Below are 17099 nucleotides of genomic sequence, written 5' to 3'. Positions count from 1 at the left end.
TGAGAATCTGAGGGCAATACCTTATCCTCTGCAGCTTGTGGAGGCTGTGTGCTAAATGTGTCTCTGAAGCACACCCTATAAATAGCAGCTCATTGTCAGGGTGTATGAAAAGACAAGAGTAAGTGTGCCCTGGTGTGATTCCGGTCTCATTGAGTGGCTGCGTCTGGGCAGGGCTATAAACGAACACCCACTTCAGCTGATCATCTAGTCAGTAGACAACTGGGAGGGTTCGCCAGTGGAAGCTTACAGAAGCTGTAAGGAAGGGAAGCCACTCAAGGCTCTTTTCTCCTCCACCATGGCAAAAGTCATTCTGAGGCACCTCATAGAGACTCCAGTACGATACCAGGAGGAGTTTGAAGCTCGAGGTTTAGAAGACTGCAGGCTGGACCATGCTTTATATGCACTGCCTGGGCCAACCACTGTGGACCTGGGAAAAGTCAGGTCTGCTCAGACTCCTCAAGTAGAATCACTGACCGAGACGTCACCACAAGAAAGTCAATTCCGCTTTCAGATCCTGCTGGATGTGGTCCAGTTCCTCCCCGAAGATATCATCATTCAGACCTTTGAAGGGTGGCTGCTGATTAAGGCTCAACACGGAACCAGAATGGACGAACATGGCTTTATCTCAAGAAGCTTTACCCGACAGTATAAGCTGCCAGATGGCATTGAAACCAAAGATTTGTCTGCAACCCTCTGCCATGATGGAATTTTGGTGGTGGAAATAAAGGATCCAGCTGGGACTAAAAGGGAAAACTAATCTCTCCTGTTAACACAGCATGAGGAAGATTAGAATCCGCCAGTGGTACTATGTGAATATTTGTTCTACCTATGTTTTTAAACGGTTTACCATGGTTTCTATGAAGATTAAAAATATATGCACAGTTCCTGGTATGTTGAGATTGTCTTTATTGTTTCAACTCAGAAAGGGAAAAAAAATTGTTAAATGTTGTGCCTGCAGCTCAAAGTGATGCTATTCTTTTATCTGAACTCTGAGAGTTTAGGAGTCTGTAGCTTATACTAAAAAAGACTCAATTATTTCCCAATTACTCCAACATTGCAAAAGGGCCTGCATTTGTAATAATCAAGTGCAAAATAACTATTCTGACATAAGAAATCTGTATCTACTTTACAAAAACTGTGTTGCTAAAAAGAGTTGTGTATCACTTCACTTAATAACTTCTTTTGAGAATATTTTATTAATGTGAAACACTTTAATATAGAGTCTGACGGTTAAAAATCAGTGCTTGTTTACTGACTATGGAATCTAATTATGCTTCACTATAGTTGTCATGTCTTTAAACTTCAGCTGAAATTTTCAAATAGAAAATCTTATTTTAAAAAATTCTAACATGTACTTGATTATTTTTTTCCTGTTCTTTTTGTTCTAGCTAAACTGAATCCTAACTGGAATGATTTCTTTTAATAGTATATAGTCGGTGGATACATATTGATATTTATCAATCCATGCTCTTAGAAATGAATGTTAAGAGTAGGAAACCACTTTTAAAAAGTAGAGTCACTGAACTCGGAGAGTTTTAATCTATGCTATTTGGATGCTACTTACATTTTTGGATTTCCGAAGATGGTAAAATCTGACGCATCTGCTATTGCTACACCAGCCTTAGCTTTAAATAGCCTAGCAGCCAGTGGTCGCCTATATTTATACAGTTTGTATTCTCCGGAACTGCAATGAAATGGATTGAGACCTTAGTTGAGGTTAAGTATTTGCTTTAGGAATACTGCCTTCGACAGCTGGTCTATGACATTCCAAAGATTTGCTCTGTCATTCTGCAAATAACTACATATTTCTTCAGAGGAAGTAGCTGTTTTCTCCGTAACCCTCATCCCACATGGGCTGGGAATATGCCTGAGGACAGCGCTATGAATAGAGGAGGAATGCCGCTGTGGAAAACATCCGGCAAAATGCAGACAGCTGACGGTATCACTGCGCTCTTTGGTACCGCTGTGGTGGTGGTGTTCCGTGGAGTCTGTTCCGACTCATAGCAACCCTGTACAGGGTTTCTGAGGCTGTAAATCTTTATGGGAGCAGAAAGCCTCATCTTTTTCCCGCGGAACAGCTGGTAGTTTCGAACTGCTGACCTTGCGCTTCACAAGCCAATTCATAGCCACTACGCTACCAGAGCTCCTTTTGGTACCACTGTATTTGTAGTTAATCAAATGAAAACATAAAGATATGCTGCTGTAGAACAAATCATCTAAATCAAGCAGTTCAAAAATTAACTTGGAAAACAAACAGGGCTGTTTATTTACTGTCTAATTACACTGTAAGGATTTTGAAGGTAAATGTTTATACGAGGTTAGTGCCTATATATACCTGGTAGTACAAACATTTAACGTGCTCCGCTGCTAACTGAAAGGTTGGAAGTTCAAGTCCATCCAGAAGTACCTAGAAAGAAAGGTTTGGCAATCTACCACTGAAAACCCTATGGAGCACCCAGGGCCTCCATGAGTGGGCTTCAACGCAATGGCAACTGGTTTTATTGCCTATGCACTCAGGTTTATGTATTGGACTCAAGGATAAACAATTTTGTTTGACACAGTGATTATCACAGATCAATTTTGCTGCGTGGCAAAGTGAATAGAAATGAAGTCGGTTCTAGATGTTCTAATATGATTAGAACTACCATGCCATTGGTGTCACATAAGATTGCTTTTTTCTTTTCCATTATTGGCAGAAGAGGTGCTGGACTGCTAACCACAAGGTTAGTGATTCAAAGCCACCAGCTGCTCCTGGAAAACCTATTCAGGGTAGCTCTGAGTCAGACCCGAGGGGACAGCATCTAACAACACCAGCAGAAAATGTGAAACAAACTAGTGGTCTGAGAAACAGGAAAATCTCATTTAACCTTGATCTTATTCGAGATGAGGTCCTGCTTCTGGGACTATTTCAGGAACTAAAATTGTTAGCAGCTGCAACGGAGTAGCACATATTTCCTTTTAAAATTAAAATCAAAATCAAAATCAGGCAGCTCTAATTAATATCTTGTCTTTGAAAGATGAATTTTAAAGTCATACAAAGTCATTGTATTGACTTGGAAAATAGACCTAAAACTATAGAGAAAATAAAAACCAGTTATGCTTTTATAATCATGAGGTTGTTTTTAAGTGCTGTCAAGTTGGTTCTGACACACAGTGACCCTGTTGTATAGGGTTTCTGAGGCTTTAACTTTTCATGGGAGCAGAAAGCCTCATCTTTCTCCTGTGGAGCAGCAGGTGAACTTGAACCTTGGACCTTGTGGTTTGCAGTCCAGTGCTAATCGTATGGAGACGCTGCACTCCTTGATTATGACCAAGTCCTATTCCTAAATCTGTCTCATGAAGTAGCTACTTTGAATATCTGATTCCATCTTCTCTTATATGTACGTACATGTATCACTTTTCACAAAATCCCTATTTGCACGGAGACTGATATACTGGTTGTGCTGGTTATTGTGGTCTGCTACCTGTTTTACTCACACCAACTCAAAGGCTCTCTGGACCCTTCTTGACTCAAGCAGACTGACTTGTATGGACTGCATCAATCTAGTATCCAATTGGGGTTAGTGAGTGGAATGTCCTGGCTCAAGACCAGAGATAGGAGACATGAAGCTGGTTCTGACTCATAAAAAGCCTGCATAAAGTTTCCAAGGAGTGTCTAGTGGGTTTAAACCACCCACCTTATAGTTAGCAGTCAGTAGTTACCCTACAGCACCACACCAGGACTCCTCTGACATGTCTTTAAGCATAATGTTTTCAAGGTTCATCTATGCAACAAATGTATGTTTCTCTTTATGGCTGAATAATCTTCCTTTGTTCTATACCTTCATTTTGCTTATCCTTTGGCTATTGTGAATAGTGCTTCAGTGACCAATGGTGTGCAAGTATCTGAGCCCCTACTTTCAAGTCTTTGAGCTACATACCTAGGAGTGGAATTGCTAGCTCATGTAGTAATGCTGTGGGCTAATGCACCAGACTGCAAAGCCGTTTGAACTGCAATTTCATCAGTTCAAGCTTACCAGCTGTTCCTTGGAAACCCTATACAGGGTCACTATGGGTTGGAATCAACTCAAAGGCACTTAACAACAACAACAACAAATAATAATGCTGGAACCCTGGTGTGGAGCTGTAGGATAAGCATCAGGCTGCCAAAGGTCAGTGGTTCCAACGCAATAGCTGCTTCTCAAATAGTTGGACCGTCTCTGTAATTTGAAACTGACTGGGCAGCACTTAATAACAATAATAACAATGTTTAACTTTTTAAGGAATTGCTAAGCTGTTTTCCGTAGAGGCCGCACTAGTTTATATTTATGCCAGTAAAGGATGAACATTTCAATTTCTCCATATCCTCAATGACATTTCTGATAATACCCACCCTGGAGTCCTGATGTGGTACTGTCAGATCAGCACTGGACTGCTCACCACTAATAAGGCTGGCAGTTCAAACCCACCAGTTGCTCCTTGGAAACCCTATACAGGGTCGCTATGAGTCAGAACTGACTCCATGGCACTTGACAACAACAGTAAGGGTGAAGTCATGTCTGTGGTTTTGACTGGCCTTTTCCTAATGAATAACGGAAGGAGTCCTGGTAGCATAGTGGGTTACACCTTGGGTAGCTAACCCCAAGATCAGCAGTTCTAATCCATCAGCCACTCCTTGGGAGAAAGATCAAGTTTTCTGCTCCTGTAAAGATTTACAGCCTTGGAAACCCTGTACAGGGTTGCTGTAAGTTGGAACCAATTCAACAGCACATACTGAGTAATAGTAGAGTATCTCTTCATGTGTTATTGACCATTTCTCTGGAGAAATGTCTATTCAAGTCATTCGCCCAGTTTTTAATTGGATGACTTATCTCTGTTATTACTGTTGTTGTTGTGAAGTGCCGTTGAGTCGATTCCGACCCATAGCGACCCTGTATAGGGTTTCCAAGGAACAGCTGGTGAGCTTGAAGCACTCATCTTGCAGTTCAAACAACTTTGCAGTCTGTCGCATTATTACTGTGAGAATTCTTTAAATATTCTGGATATTAAACTCTTATCAGGCATATGGAGTCCTTGTGTGGCGCTGTGGGTTAATGCCCTGACTGCAAAGTTGGCTTAAACCACAAGATCAGCAGTTCAAGTTCACTAGCCGCTCCTTGGAAACTCTATACAAGGGTCACTGTGGGTAGGAACCGACTCGACGGCCCTTAACAACATCAACACCAACACCAGCATCAGACATATGTTACAAAATATCTTCTCCCATTCTGTGGACAAAATGTTATCTTCACTTTGTTGATAAAAGTACTTTGATGCATTAAAATTTTACATTTTGATAAAGTTTAATGTTTCTAATTTTTCTTTTGGTGCTTGTGTTTTTGGTGTGATACCTAAGAATCCTCTGTTAACAGTTAGGTTTCAAGGCACTGCCCTTATGTTTTCTTCTAAGAACTTCATGGTTGCAGTTCTAATAGTTAGGTCTCTGATCTGTTTTGAGTTAGTGGTCATACATAGTGTGCAATCTGGGTCCAAATTCTTTCTTTGACATGTGGCAATCTAGTTGTTTCAGCACCATTTGTTGAAGAGACTATTTTTTCCTCTTGGATGGACTTGCTACTCTAGTTGAAAATCAATTGGCCTTAGGTGTATGGGTTTTTCTATTTGTCTATGTATCTATCCTTATACTAGTACCAGGAGTCCTAGTGTGGCACTGCAGAATAAGTGCAGGACTGCAAGGTCGGTTTGAACCACAAGGTCGGTGGTTCAAACTCACCAGTCACTCCTTGGAAATCCTATACTGGGTCAGTATGGGTCAGAATCAATTCAATGACTCTTATAAACAACAGCAACAACATACCAGTACCAAACTGTTTTGATTATTATAACCTTAAAATGTTTGACATTTGAAGTGATTAGAAAAATTCTGTATCACTTCCTTTTACTACCAAACATGAACTAAGAACCTGATTTATAATGACTATAAGCACTGAACTGCTAACTGCAAGATCAGTGCTTCCAATTTACCAGCTCTCTTCACAAACCCTATATAAGGTTACTGTGCGTTGGAACCCACTTAGAGGCACTTACCAACAACAGACAAATGTACTTTCCGACATAGATAAACTATATTATAACATAATCATCCCTTTAAATTATAATACAGTTTATAAGTGTTGGAATAGTGCAGTCTTTTTCCTAATCAGAGTATCAGTAGGAAATAGATGGTACTCTCAAATTAGAATGATTCAAGAAGTGCTTTTCTTTATAAAGAGATGTATTACTAAGGCATGGACAAGGTATAAAGGAGCTGCAAAGGGAAGTTCAGTACCCTGAGGGTATCAGTCTGAAGCTGTATGTTCCTAGGTTTGTTCAAAGGGTTGAGAGGGGGAAGCACTTTCAGAAATCAAGAAGAAAGTCTTATGCGGGAGACCACTGTGAAAAAAGGTCACCTGGGGAAGCCAATAGGTTGGCAATTCAAACCCACCCAGAGGTTCTTCAGAAGATAAATCTTGTAATCTGGTTCCAAAAGATCCCAGTTCTGAACCCTGTGGAACTGTTGTACTCTACAACATGTGGTCACATGGGGTCTCCATAAATTGGAATCAATTCAGTGGTAATTAACACCAATACCAACACCAATGGTAATTAATACTAACACCAGTGGATGGATCTAACAGGAAGCCAAAGGGTGTGGGAACCCAGCTGATATAGTTCAAACAACCTTACAGGGCAGTGGATGGGGTGGAGAGTAATTCCTGAGGGACAAGAAGAAAATATCTAGTGCCCCTATCAAATGAGGAATGTTGCTATAATTCTCTCTTAGAAAACATTTCCTACAAAATTGAGACTGAGACGAGGATTGAAGTACAGATACTTTGTTAGGGAAGTTTATGTTCAAATAAAGGGCATTGAAGGTGAGGACTTAGAAGAAATAATGAAAAGTAACATGATGTGATGTTTTACCATGCTGGTCATCACTTCACAGTAACTGATGGAGAAACACAGAGAGTCTCTTGACAGGGATATCAGCTCAGTTCATGTGACATCGCCTTCTAGATCTGCAGGGAAAAACCAAATATAGGAGCAGTTCTATTGTGTCTTGTGTCTCACTGGTCAAGGTTCAGCTCCCCAAAAATAGATCTACCAGCATTTCTGGATTGTGTCTTTCAATCCCTTCTGATTGCTCAGGAAACCAGATTTCACACCCAGTGGTGTGATGTTTCATCCATGCTTGAAGAAGCAGAAAGATGACTCAGCAGGTCTAGGGCTCAGGATGAAGAGTGCACACCCAAAACTTCACCTTGAACTTCAGCCATCTTAGGAAACATGGCACCAACACTGGCAAAGAAAAGAGGTTGGTGAGAAAGTACACAGGGTTGCGTCCAACATAACTTCAAATTTGGAACCAAAGCAGGAGGATGCCAGACAAATCAGGCAGTCTAATAGCTTTGATTACCCCAGTGCCCTACACTGCCTTCAAAATTTCAAATTACCTTAGATTTCCATCTATTTTTTATTCTACTTAGGTGCAGTTCTCTTAGACATCTCTAGGATTTTTCTGTTCCTGTAAATTGCAGACCAGAGTGTTTGTTTTTTTTTTGTTTTTTGTTTTTTATTTTAAATCACCCCGCTGGAACAATGGGCTCAAGCACAGCAATTGTGAGGATGGTGTAGGACTGGGCAGAGTTTGATTCTGTTAGGCATAGACTACAGGTCAGAACCAACTTGATGGCACTTAACAACAATGACAATTGTTTGCAGAAAAAAAAGAATCAAAGAGTATTTTTCCAATTGCCAAAAGCAGTTATATGTTGGGATGCTAGGGTCTTTCACTTTATATTCTGTGGCAGAAATGTAGAAATAAACTTTAATAATCAGGAAATCAGCAGTAAATGCATATAAAATATCCTACAAATGTAACACTTAATAAATGATCACTACAGTACTTTGAAATGAAGTTCAGGCTGCAGCTATATTGTTATGTCAACTGTTGTTGAGTTGGCCCCCTACTCATGGTAACCCCATGAATTATGGGATTGCACTCAATTTTCTGCTGTGCATGGGGTCGCTATGGGTCGGTACTGACTCAATGGCACCTAACAACAACTCAATTTTCTTTGGCTAAGTTTTTGTTAGTAGATCACCAATCTTTTCTTCTTAGTTCATTTTAGTCTGGAAACTCCACTGTTAACCTGCTCGATATCATAGCAACATGCAAGCTTCCAGGTACACACGCTGGGAATTGAACTCAGGTCTCCCCATGGAAGGTGAAAATTCTACCACAATTTCACTAGGAAGCAAGTAGTTCTGCTCACCTGATGAACATGCCTCATCTCTATGGAGTTATTCCAAAGTAATCAGAACTTTCAGTGATTTAGCCAATCCCAAGAGGCTACGATTCTATAAAAGATCAAAAAAAAAAAAAAAGTTAATAAACATAATTTTTTTTTTTCCTCTAAAAGTCTACCTTTCAGTGTATCACAAAACTTTGTTGCAGCGTAGGTGTCAACTTAATCTCAGAGTTTACTAGTTGAGGAATGCCAAATATGCTGTCTTGGCTGAATGCCAGGTTAGAACAGCATATTGTCTTTCTTCCCTTTCCCTTGCGGATTTGATTGGACAGAGCAGCCACCAACATCATTCCTTCCTTGAAATACTGTACTGGGATCCTAGGCTCCTCAATGCAGCTGCCATGCACATACCATTCTTCTGTGCTCTTGGAGAAAACTATTCTTGGAATTTCCCTGTGCTCTTGTTTTATCTCCTCAAACCCAGTGTCCTTAAACTTCTCCACACAACAAAGCCTTTGAAAACTCAGTGTGGCTTAAATTTTCTGTTGCTATGGAATAAGATACAATTAATTACTGATTTTTACATTTCCCAGAAAATTCTCAATAAACACTTTATTCCCAAGACAAAGACAAAATAGCTGAACCTCCAAGGACTATAGCATCACGGTGAAGAAGAGAGACATTAGTAATGTAGACTGTGGTGTCAAAGTTTAAGTCCCAACTCTGCTACTTCTATCTTGGTAATTGTGGTCAGTTGGTTTAATTTTTTTGCATGAGTTTGCTAAGGCTGCCATGAGAAATTACCACAAACCTGGAGTCCTAAAACAACAGAAATTCATTGTCTTACATTTCTAGAGGCCTAAAGTGTGGAGTCCTGGTGTGGCGCTGTGAGTTAGTGGGCCAGATGGCAAAATTGTTTGAACAGCAAGGTCACCAGTTCAAGCTCACCAGTTGTTCCTCAGGGACCCTGTACAAGGCTTGCTATGGGTCAGAACCTACTGGACAGCACTTAACAACATCAAAATGTGAAATAAGGATGCTGGCAGAGCCACACTCCCTCCAAAGCCTCTAAATGAGAACCTAGCCTTGCCTCATCAGGCTCCTGATGACTCTAGCCATCCCTTGGCTTTTAGATGCATCACTCCCATCTCTACTTCCATGTTCATGTGGCCGCCTCCTGCTGAGAGTTTTGGTGCATGCTGGATGACATTCTCCATTCGGTGTTTGAGGGAAGCCCTAGCCAGATAGCCTGGTATGGATGGAGTCTGCCTTTGACACACCTTATCCAGGCCTTCTGCTGACCACATGAGGGAAGAGGCCTGCTAGGGAAGCAGGCCTGCATTTCTGTGGAAACTAGTCCTTGGCCCACAAATCTAAACAGACAACTCTAAAATTAAAGGAAAGTAACTATACACACACACAAAGTTTTGGAATTAGAAATAAAACACATGATTCTAGCAAAAACAAGATAATTCCAAGATGTATTTAATCCATAAAACAACAATAGTTTGCTTTCAAAAGGGAGTAATCAAGAAACATGAAAGAATACTTAGTAATTATATGATAACTAAAATAGAATGAAATAGGGAAGGAAAAAAATTTAGGGACTGGGGGGTGTCTGTCTTCTGGAAAATTTTTTAGAAGGTGTGTCTAAAAATTTTTAGATGTGGTCTCTTTACTTCTTAATATTTCGCTCATGTTTTCCATTATATAGTAATTCCAGAATGAGAAAACATTTGAAATTGCAGAAGGGGTGGTACTCCAGGATCTATTAGAATTTTCGGAGGAATCTAGGTAACACATCACAACATCCACATCAGAGTGCATGGAGAAATACATCCTAGGAGTCATCTGCAGCAGGCGAAAAATATTGTGGGTTCTGATTGGAATAGAAGATGAACTCTGAGAAGAATTCACAGTTTTCTTGAAGTCAATCCTTATACCAAAGTGTATGACTCGGGATCTGGCTAAATTTTTGTAAGAAAGAATTTAAAGGATACTGTAATAGTTAGGTTTCCGTGTCAACTGGACTAGGCCAGGATTTCCAAACTCTTAGCAGTTGGGTTGTGCCTATTCCCATGGTGTTAAAACCTAACACAGAGATATTAACTCCATGATGAGCGGCTATGAGCAGCCAATCAATTAAAGGGATGCTTCTTTGGGGGTGTGGCTTGCTCACAATATAATGGACAGGTGGGAGGGCCTCTCTCTCTCTTCTGCTGGAGACCTGGGATCCTACAATTGTAAGACAACAAAATTCTATATATATATTTGTTTTTCTCCAATGGTTTTGCTTTTCTAGAAAACCTAGTATAAGACAGAGCCCAAGTATCACAATGGAGTCCTGGTATGGTGCTATAGGATACACACTGGACTGCTAACCATAAGGCATGTGGTTCAAACCCACTAGCCACACCTTGGAAACACTATATAGGGTCACTATGTTTCAAACCCACTCGTCAGCACTTAAGAACAATAACAATTGCAAATGGCTTAGTACTCAGTTCTTGGAGCCCACCAACTGTGCCAGGGCAGAAAAGAGCTGACATTCTGCTTCCAAAAAGATTCCAACCTAGAAAGCCCTATGAGACAGTTCTATTCTGTTTAATAGGGTCACTGTGATCAGGAGCAACTCAATGGCAAACAGCCCTAAAGGTACTGAGAAATGTAGGGAAATACAATAGCTGTCTACAAGTCACAGAAAAATATCAAATAAGCTAAACTGTGTCGTAATTTGGAACCATTAATGAAGTACATAAACAGGGAATTCATTTGATCTTTCTGTTAAGAATTTATCTTTTGAGACGTACAGATTATTGGTTTGGGATTATATTGCTTTGCTCTATAAATCCAACTATAATATTGTTGTTGTTTGTTGTGGGCAGGGTCAGTTCTGACTCATAGTGACCCTGTATAGTGTTTCCTAGACTGTAAATCTTTATGAGAGTAGAGAGCTTTATCTTTCTCCCATGCTGTAGCTGGTGGATTTGAACTGCAGACCTTGTGGTTAGCAGCCCAGCACACAACTCACTATGCACTACAGCTTTGGTACTATAATATTAAGATAACGTAAATACTAAACACAAATAAATAGAATTTGCATTGATTAGTTTTCTTTCTTAGCCTTCATTTATAGACAAACCATGGAGATTAATTATAGTTACAGAACTCAAAAGAAATATCATGGATTTTTGTGATAAAAAGTAATGGTATAAAGACTGAAACTCAAAAGGAAAACACAAGAAGGCAAGTAAGCTTCTGGTGACCACGTGGGCCTACTGATGAGTGGAAGTCGGGGAGAAGCAGCAAGGAAGATGTGCACTGAGTCTGACCACGTTACATAGACTCCCGTCAACCTGGAGTATGGTGAGACCCAGGGACTCCTGAGCCCAAGGACAAGGACACAGTCACAGAGGGCTGGAGCTGAGAGTGAAGCGTCCAGCTCCTATGAAGTGATGGGAGATGTACAAGAATGCCCAAACTTGCAGATAGTATCCATTTCACCTAGCCTCAATGGCTAGTTGACCAGAACTCGATTAGTTGTTGTCTAGTGCTATCAAGTTGGCTCTCACTCATAGCGACCCTGTACAGGGTTTCCGAGGCTGTAAACCTTTACGGGAGCAGAAAGCCTCATCTTTCTCCCATGGAACAGCTGGTAGTTTCGAACTGCTGATATTGCGGTTTGCAGCCTGATTCATAACCACTGTCGGCGACGACATATGCAGACCCCGGGATGCTGTGGCCCCTTGAGAAGACAGACAAGACTCTGGACCAGGGGCCCGCTCCGGATCTGCAAGTCATGGCCCTTGCGGACAAGGACGTAAAACTCCTGAGGGCCCGGGCACATGGCCTTTGGTGTACTCACCTCTTGGCTAAAACTATTCAATTTATCCTTATGACCGTATTGTGTGTTCTTTATCTGATATTCTTGCTTTCAACTCCGGTAGCTGTAGTCTCTGGAAGAATGTTTAAGTCCAGTAATAATACGCACTTTGTCTCGGTTAATGGCTCCTCTGTAAATGTCACTGCCTTGGCAGTACAGGCTGTACAAGCTGTTATCAGAGGCAAGGTCTCTGAGGAACAAGCAGTGGCGATTTGGGCAGAATGTAATAATTACTCTCTGGGTAACTACTCAGTTATGTATAATATTAAGCTAAAACATGAGCTGCTGATGTCCATGTTTGACAACCGTACAGAGAATGCTCCTAAGGCAGAGTCAGTTAAACTTTCCCAAACAACTCTTGGACAGGAACAGATGTTTTGGGACTATGAAAAAGGATTAAGTAGTAATAGTAGCAACCTCCATAAACCACCCATGGGCATGATCATTTTGATCCTGATGCTCTCCTTGGGGGTCCTGTTGTACACGGTGGCTATGTGCACTTAGCTGACCCTCTTAACACTTTTCTGTCTGTCTCTTCACCATCAAAAAATTAATATAGAAATAAGCATTAGCTCATAGGATACCGCAAGTCACTGCCCTGGGCCACAGGGGCCCATGAAGTTAAAGTTTAAACCAATAATTGCTTGCCTGCACCTTTGACTCAGGAAGAATGGTTGGCTAAGAATATGAGCACAGGATGATTTTCTGAGCACAAGATAATTTTCTAAGATCTGAATGACGCATGAGATTCTGTGAAATCACTTTGTACCCTCTTCAGATAATTAATCACATTAAACTTGTACCTCCTGCCTTGATTTCCCTGATCTGAAAACGAATAAAAAACTGAGGCAAAGCTAGTCTTGTATGCTATGCTGCGCTAGCTTGCCTGACAGCTTGCATCAAAGTTGTGTGTCTGTGTCTTTGTTTCTATATTGTCTCTCTTTCGCCTCCAGATCTCCCACCTTCGTAAAGCCCACTGCTCCGTCGAGGCAGGACCCCGACAAACCACTACACTACTCATAGCGACCCTATGCACAATAGAATGAAACACTGCTCGGTCCTGGGCCAACCTCACAATTGTTGCCACGCTTGAGCCTATTGATGCTGCCACTTTGCCAATCCATCTCAATGGAGGTCTTCCTCTTTTTCTCTGATCCTCCACCCTACCAAACATGATATCCTTCTCCACCACCAGGTCCCTCCTGACAATATGTCCGAAGTATGAGAAATGAAGTTTAGTCATCCAGGCATTCAAGGAACACTCTGGCTGCACTTCTTCCAACACAGATCTGTTTAGTCTTTTAGCAATGCATGGGACTTTCAATGTTCTCCTCCAATACCATAAACTCAAAAGCATCAATTCTTCTACGGTCTTCTTTATTCACTGTGCAGCTTTTGCATGCATATGAGGTTATTGAAAATACCATGACTTGGGTCAGGCGCACCTTAGTTCTCAAGCTGACATCTTTGCTCTTCCACACTTTAAAAAGGTCTTTTGTCACAGATTTGCCTAATGCACTTTGTCGTTTGGTTTCTTGACTGCTGCTTCCATGAGTGTTGATTATTGATCCAAGAAGAATGAAGTCTTTGACAACGTCAATCTTTTCTCCATTGATAGGAATGTTGTTTATTGGTCCAGTGGTGAGGATTTTTGTTTTTTTGATATTGAGATGCAATCCATACCGAAGGCTGTGCTCTTTGATCTTCATCAGTAAATGTTTTAAGTCCTCTTCACTTTCAGCAAGCAAGGTTGTATCATCTGCATATTGCAGGTTGTTAATGAGTCTTCCTCCAATCCTGATGCCACGTTTTTCTTCATATAACCCAGCTTCTCATATTATTTGCTCAGCATACAGGTTGAATAAGTATGGTAAAAGAACACAACCCTGTTGCACACCTTTCTTAATTTTAAACCATTCAGTGTTCCCATGCTCTGTTCGAACAACTGCATCTTGGTCCATGTACAGATTCCTCATGAGCACAATTGAGTGTTCAGAAATACTCATACTTCACAATGTTGTCCATAGCTTGTCATGATCCACACAATCAAAAGCCTTTGTGTAGTCAAAAAAGCACAGGTAAACATCTTTCTGGTATTCTCTGCTTTCAGCTAAGATCCATCAGACATCAGCAGTGATAGCCCTCGTTCCACGGCCTCTTCTGAATCCTGCTTGAACATCTGGAAGTTCTCTGTCGATGTATGTTTGCAGCTGTTTCTGTATTACCTTTAGTTAAACTTTACTTGCATGGGAAAACCAAAGATATTGTCTGATGATTTCCGTATTCCATTGGGTCACCTCTTTGGTATGGGCACAAATATGGATCTCTTCCAATCAGTCGTCCAGATAGTTGTCTTCCAAATTTCTTTGCAAAGATGAGTGAGTGCCTCCAGTGCCACCTCACTTTCTTGAAAGATTTCAATTTGTATTCCATCAATTCCTGGTGCCCTGTTCTTTGCCAATTCTTTGAATGCACCTAGGACTTCCTCCTCCAGTATCATTGGCTGTTGATCATACGCTACCTCTTGAAATGGTTGAACTTCAACCATTTCCTTTTGGTACAGTGACTTTGTACCAAAGATGTATTATTCCTTCCATCCTCTTTTGATGCTTTCTGCATCATTCAATAATTTGCCCGGAGAATCCTTCAATAACGAAATTTAAGCCTTGAATTTTTTCTTCAGTTCTCCCATCTTGAGAAATGCTGAGCGTGTTCTTCTTTTTTGGTTTTCTGACCCCAGATCTTTGCACATTTCATTGTAATATTTGAATTTGTCTTCTCGAGCTGGCCTTTGAAATGATCTGTTCAGCTCTTGTACCTCTTCATTTCTTCCATTTGCTTTAGCATCTCTATGCTGAAGAGCAAGTTTCAGAGTCTCTTCTGACACCCATTTTAATCTTTTCCTTCTTTCTTGTCTTCCTAATGACTTTTTCTTTCTTCCTGTATGATGTTCTTGATGTCATCCCAAAACTTTTCTGGTCTTTGGTCTTTTGTGCTTAATGTATCAAATCTGTTCTTCAGCTGATCTCTAAATTCAGGTGGAATATATTAAAGGTCATATTTTAGCTCTCATGGACTTGTTTTCATTTTCTTCAGCTTCAGTTTGAATTTGCATATGAGCAATTGATGGTCTGTTCTACAATCTGCCCTAGGCTTGTTTTGGCTAATGATATGGAGCTTTTCATGGTCTCTTTCCACAGATATAGTCAATTTGATTTCTGTGTATTCCATCTGGTGAGTTCCATGTATATAAATCATCTCTTATGCTATCTAAAGAAGGTATTCAAAATGAACAAATCATCAATTTTGCAAAATTATATTATGTGATCTCCAGCATAATTTCTATCACCAAGGCCATATTTTCCAAATACTGAACCTTCCTTTTTGTTTCTAACCTTTGATTCCAATCACCAGTAATGATCAATACATCTTGATTGCATATTTGATCAATTTCAGATTAACGAAGTTGGTCGAATTCTTCTATTTCATCTTCACTGGCTTTAATGATTGGTGCATAAATTTGAATAATAGTGGTATTAACTAGTCTCCCTTATAGGCATATGAATATTAACCTATCATAGACAGCATTGTACCTCATAACTGATCTTGATGTATTCTCTTTGACAATGAGTGCAACACCATTCCTCTTCAATTTGTCATTTCTGGCATAGTAAACCATGCAGTCATCAGATTCAAAATGGTCAATACCAGTCCATTTCAGCTCACTAATGTCTAAGATATTGATGTTTATGCATTCCATTTCATTTTTCTACAGTTTTCAATTCCTAGATTCATACTTGTACATTCCATGTTCCTATTATTAATGGATGTTTACAGTTGTTTCTCTTCATTTTGAGTTGTGCCCCATCAGCAAATGAAGGTCCCGCGGGCTTTTCTCCCATGGGCTTTGCTCCATTTGCGTCATCATGGTCAACTTTACTTTAAGGAGGCAGTTCTTCCCCAGTTGCATTTTGAATGCCTTCCAACCTGAGGGGCTCATTTTCTGCCACTATATCTGACAGTGTTTCTTTGCTATTCATAAGGTTTTCAGTGACTAACTATTCGGAAGTTGTTTGTCACTCCTTATACCTAGTCTATCTTCCTCTGTAAGCTCATCTGAAACCTGTCCACCGTGGGTGATCCTGCTGGATTTAAAATGTCCATGGCTTGGCTTCCAGAATCACAGCAACTCAGAAGCCACCACATTATGACAAACCATCAGATGAATGGTTGACTTATGGATGTAGTAGCTTAAAATACTAACCAAGAAGGAAGGAATCTTCATAACATGCATCATTCCCATCCCCTCTGTACACAGGGTTGATAGGGATGGACAGCTCAGACATTGACTACCTAAAATGGAGGGAAGCTATAAAAGCACATAGTGACTGGCTTATAAGTGTTCAAGAGGGAGTTTAGTTTCAGAGCGTGTGGGAATGTAGAATCCCCACTGAGTGGTTTTCATCCTGGCTTGAGGAGTCTGGTGAAAGGTGATAAGGATAAGACTCTTATGATTCAATTGTGAGTAATTGTTTTCATGATTAATTGTGATGTTGCAACTGTAAAAGTAAAGGTTTTGTAGCCAAAAGGGGGCAGTGGTTGATCTTACAGTTCAGGAAGGGAGGAGCCTCGGACCATCAAAGGAGAAGAGTGGGAGCAGAATGTGGGACCGTAGCCAGAAAATCAGGAATGCCAGAGATGGAGGCAGAGATGATGATGTATAGAGATGGAGCAGCTTAGGACTTTATACTCATGGAGGGAGAGGGGCTGTGTGCTGGAGGCTAGGGGACAGGCCAGCAGGGTGTGTCCTTTGGTTGTATATTCCTGAGTGTTTGGGTGTACATAAAAAACTAAGGAGCTCTGGTAGCGTAGTGGTTACAAATCGGGCTGCGAACCTTAAGGTCAGCGGTTCGAAACTACCAGCTGCTCCGCGGGAGAAAGATGAG

At 40.7% G+C, this 17099-nt stretch overlaps 1 protein-coding gene across 1 annotated transcript; it reads left to right on the top strand.

Annotated features, from left to right (window-relative positions):
- Positions 1 to 295: 295 nt before the first annotated feature.
- Positions 296 to 757, top strand: LOC102838091 (heat shock protein beta-3-like). The gene has a single exon (XM_006865758.1). It carries the CDS (start codon positions 296 to 298, stop codon positions 755 to 757), a length of 462 nt encoding a protein of 153 aa, XP_006865820.1.
- Positions 758 to 17099: the final 16342 nt, after the last annotated feature.

This window comes from Chrysochloris asiatica, unplaced genomic scaffold, assembly GCF_000296735.1.
Source record: "Chrysochloris asiatica unplaced genomic scaffold, ChrAsi1.0 scaffold00082, whole genome shotgun sequence".
Lineage (NCBI taxonomy): Eukaryota > Metazoa > Chordata > Mammalia > Afrosoricida > Chrysochloridae > Chrysochloris > Chrysochloris asiatica.
This window is presented reverse-complemented; position numbering and strand designations above follow the sequence as displayed.

Bases quoted from the DNA above. Each gene is read 5' to 3' on its own strand.
- LOC102838091 (XM_006865758.1), top strand. From the start codon at position 296: ATGGCAAAAGTCATTCTGAGGCACCTCATAGAGACTCCAGTACGATAC.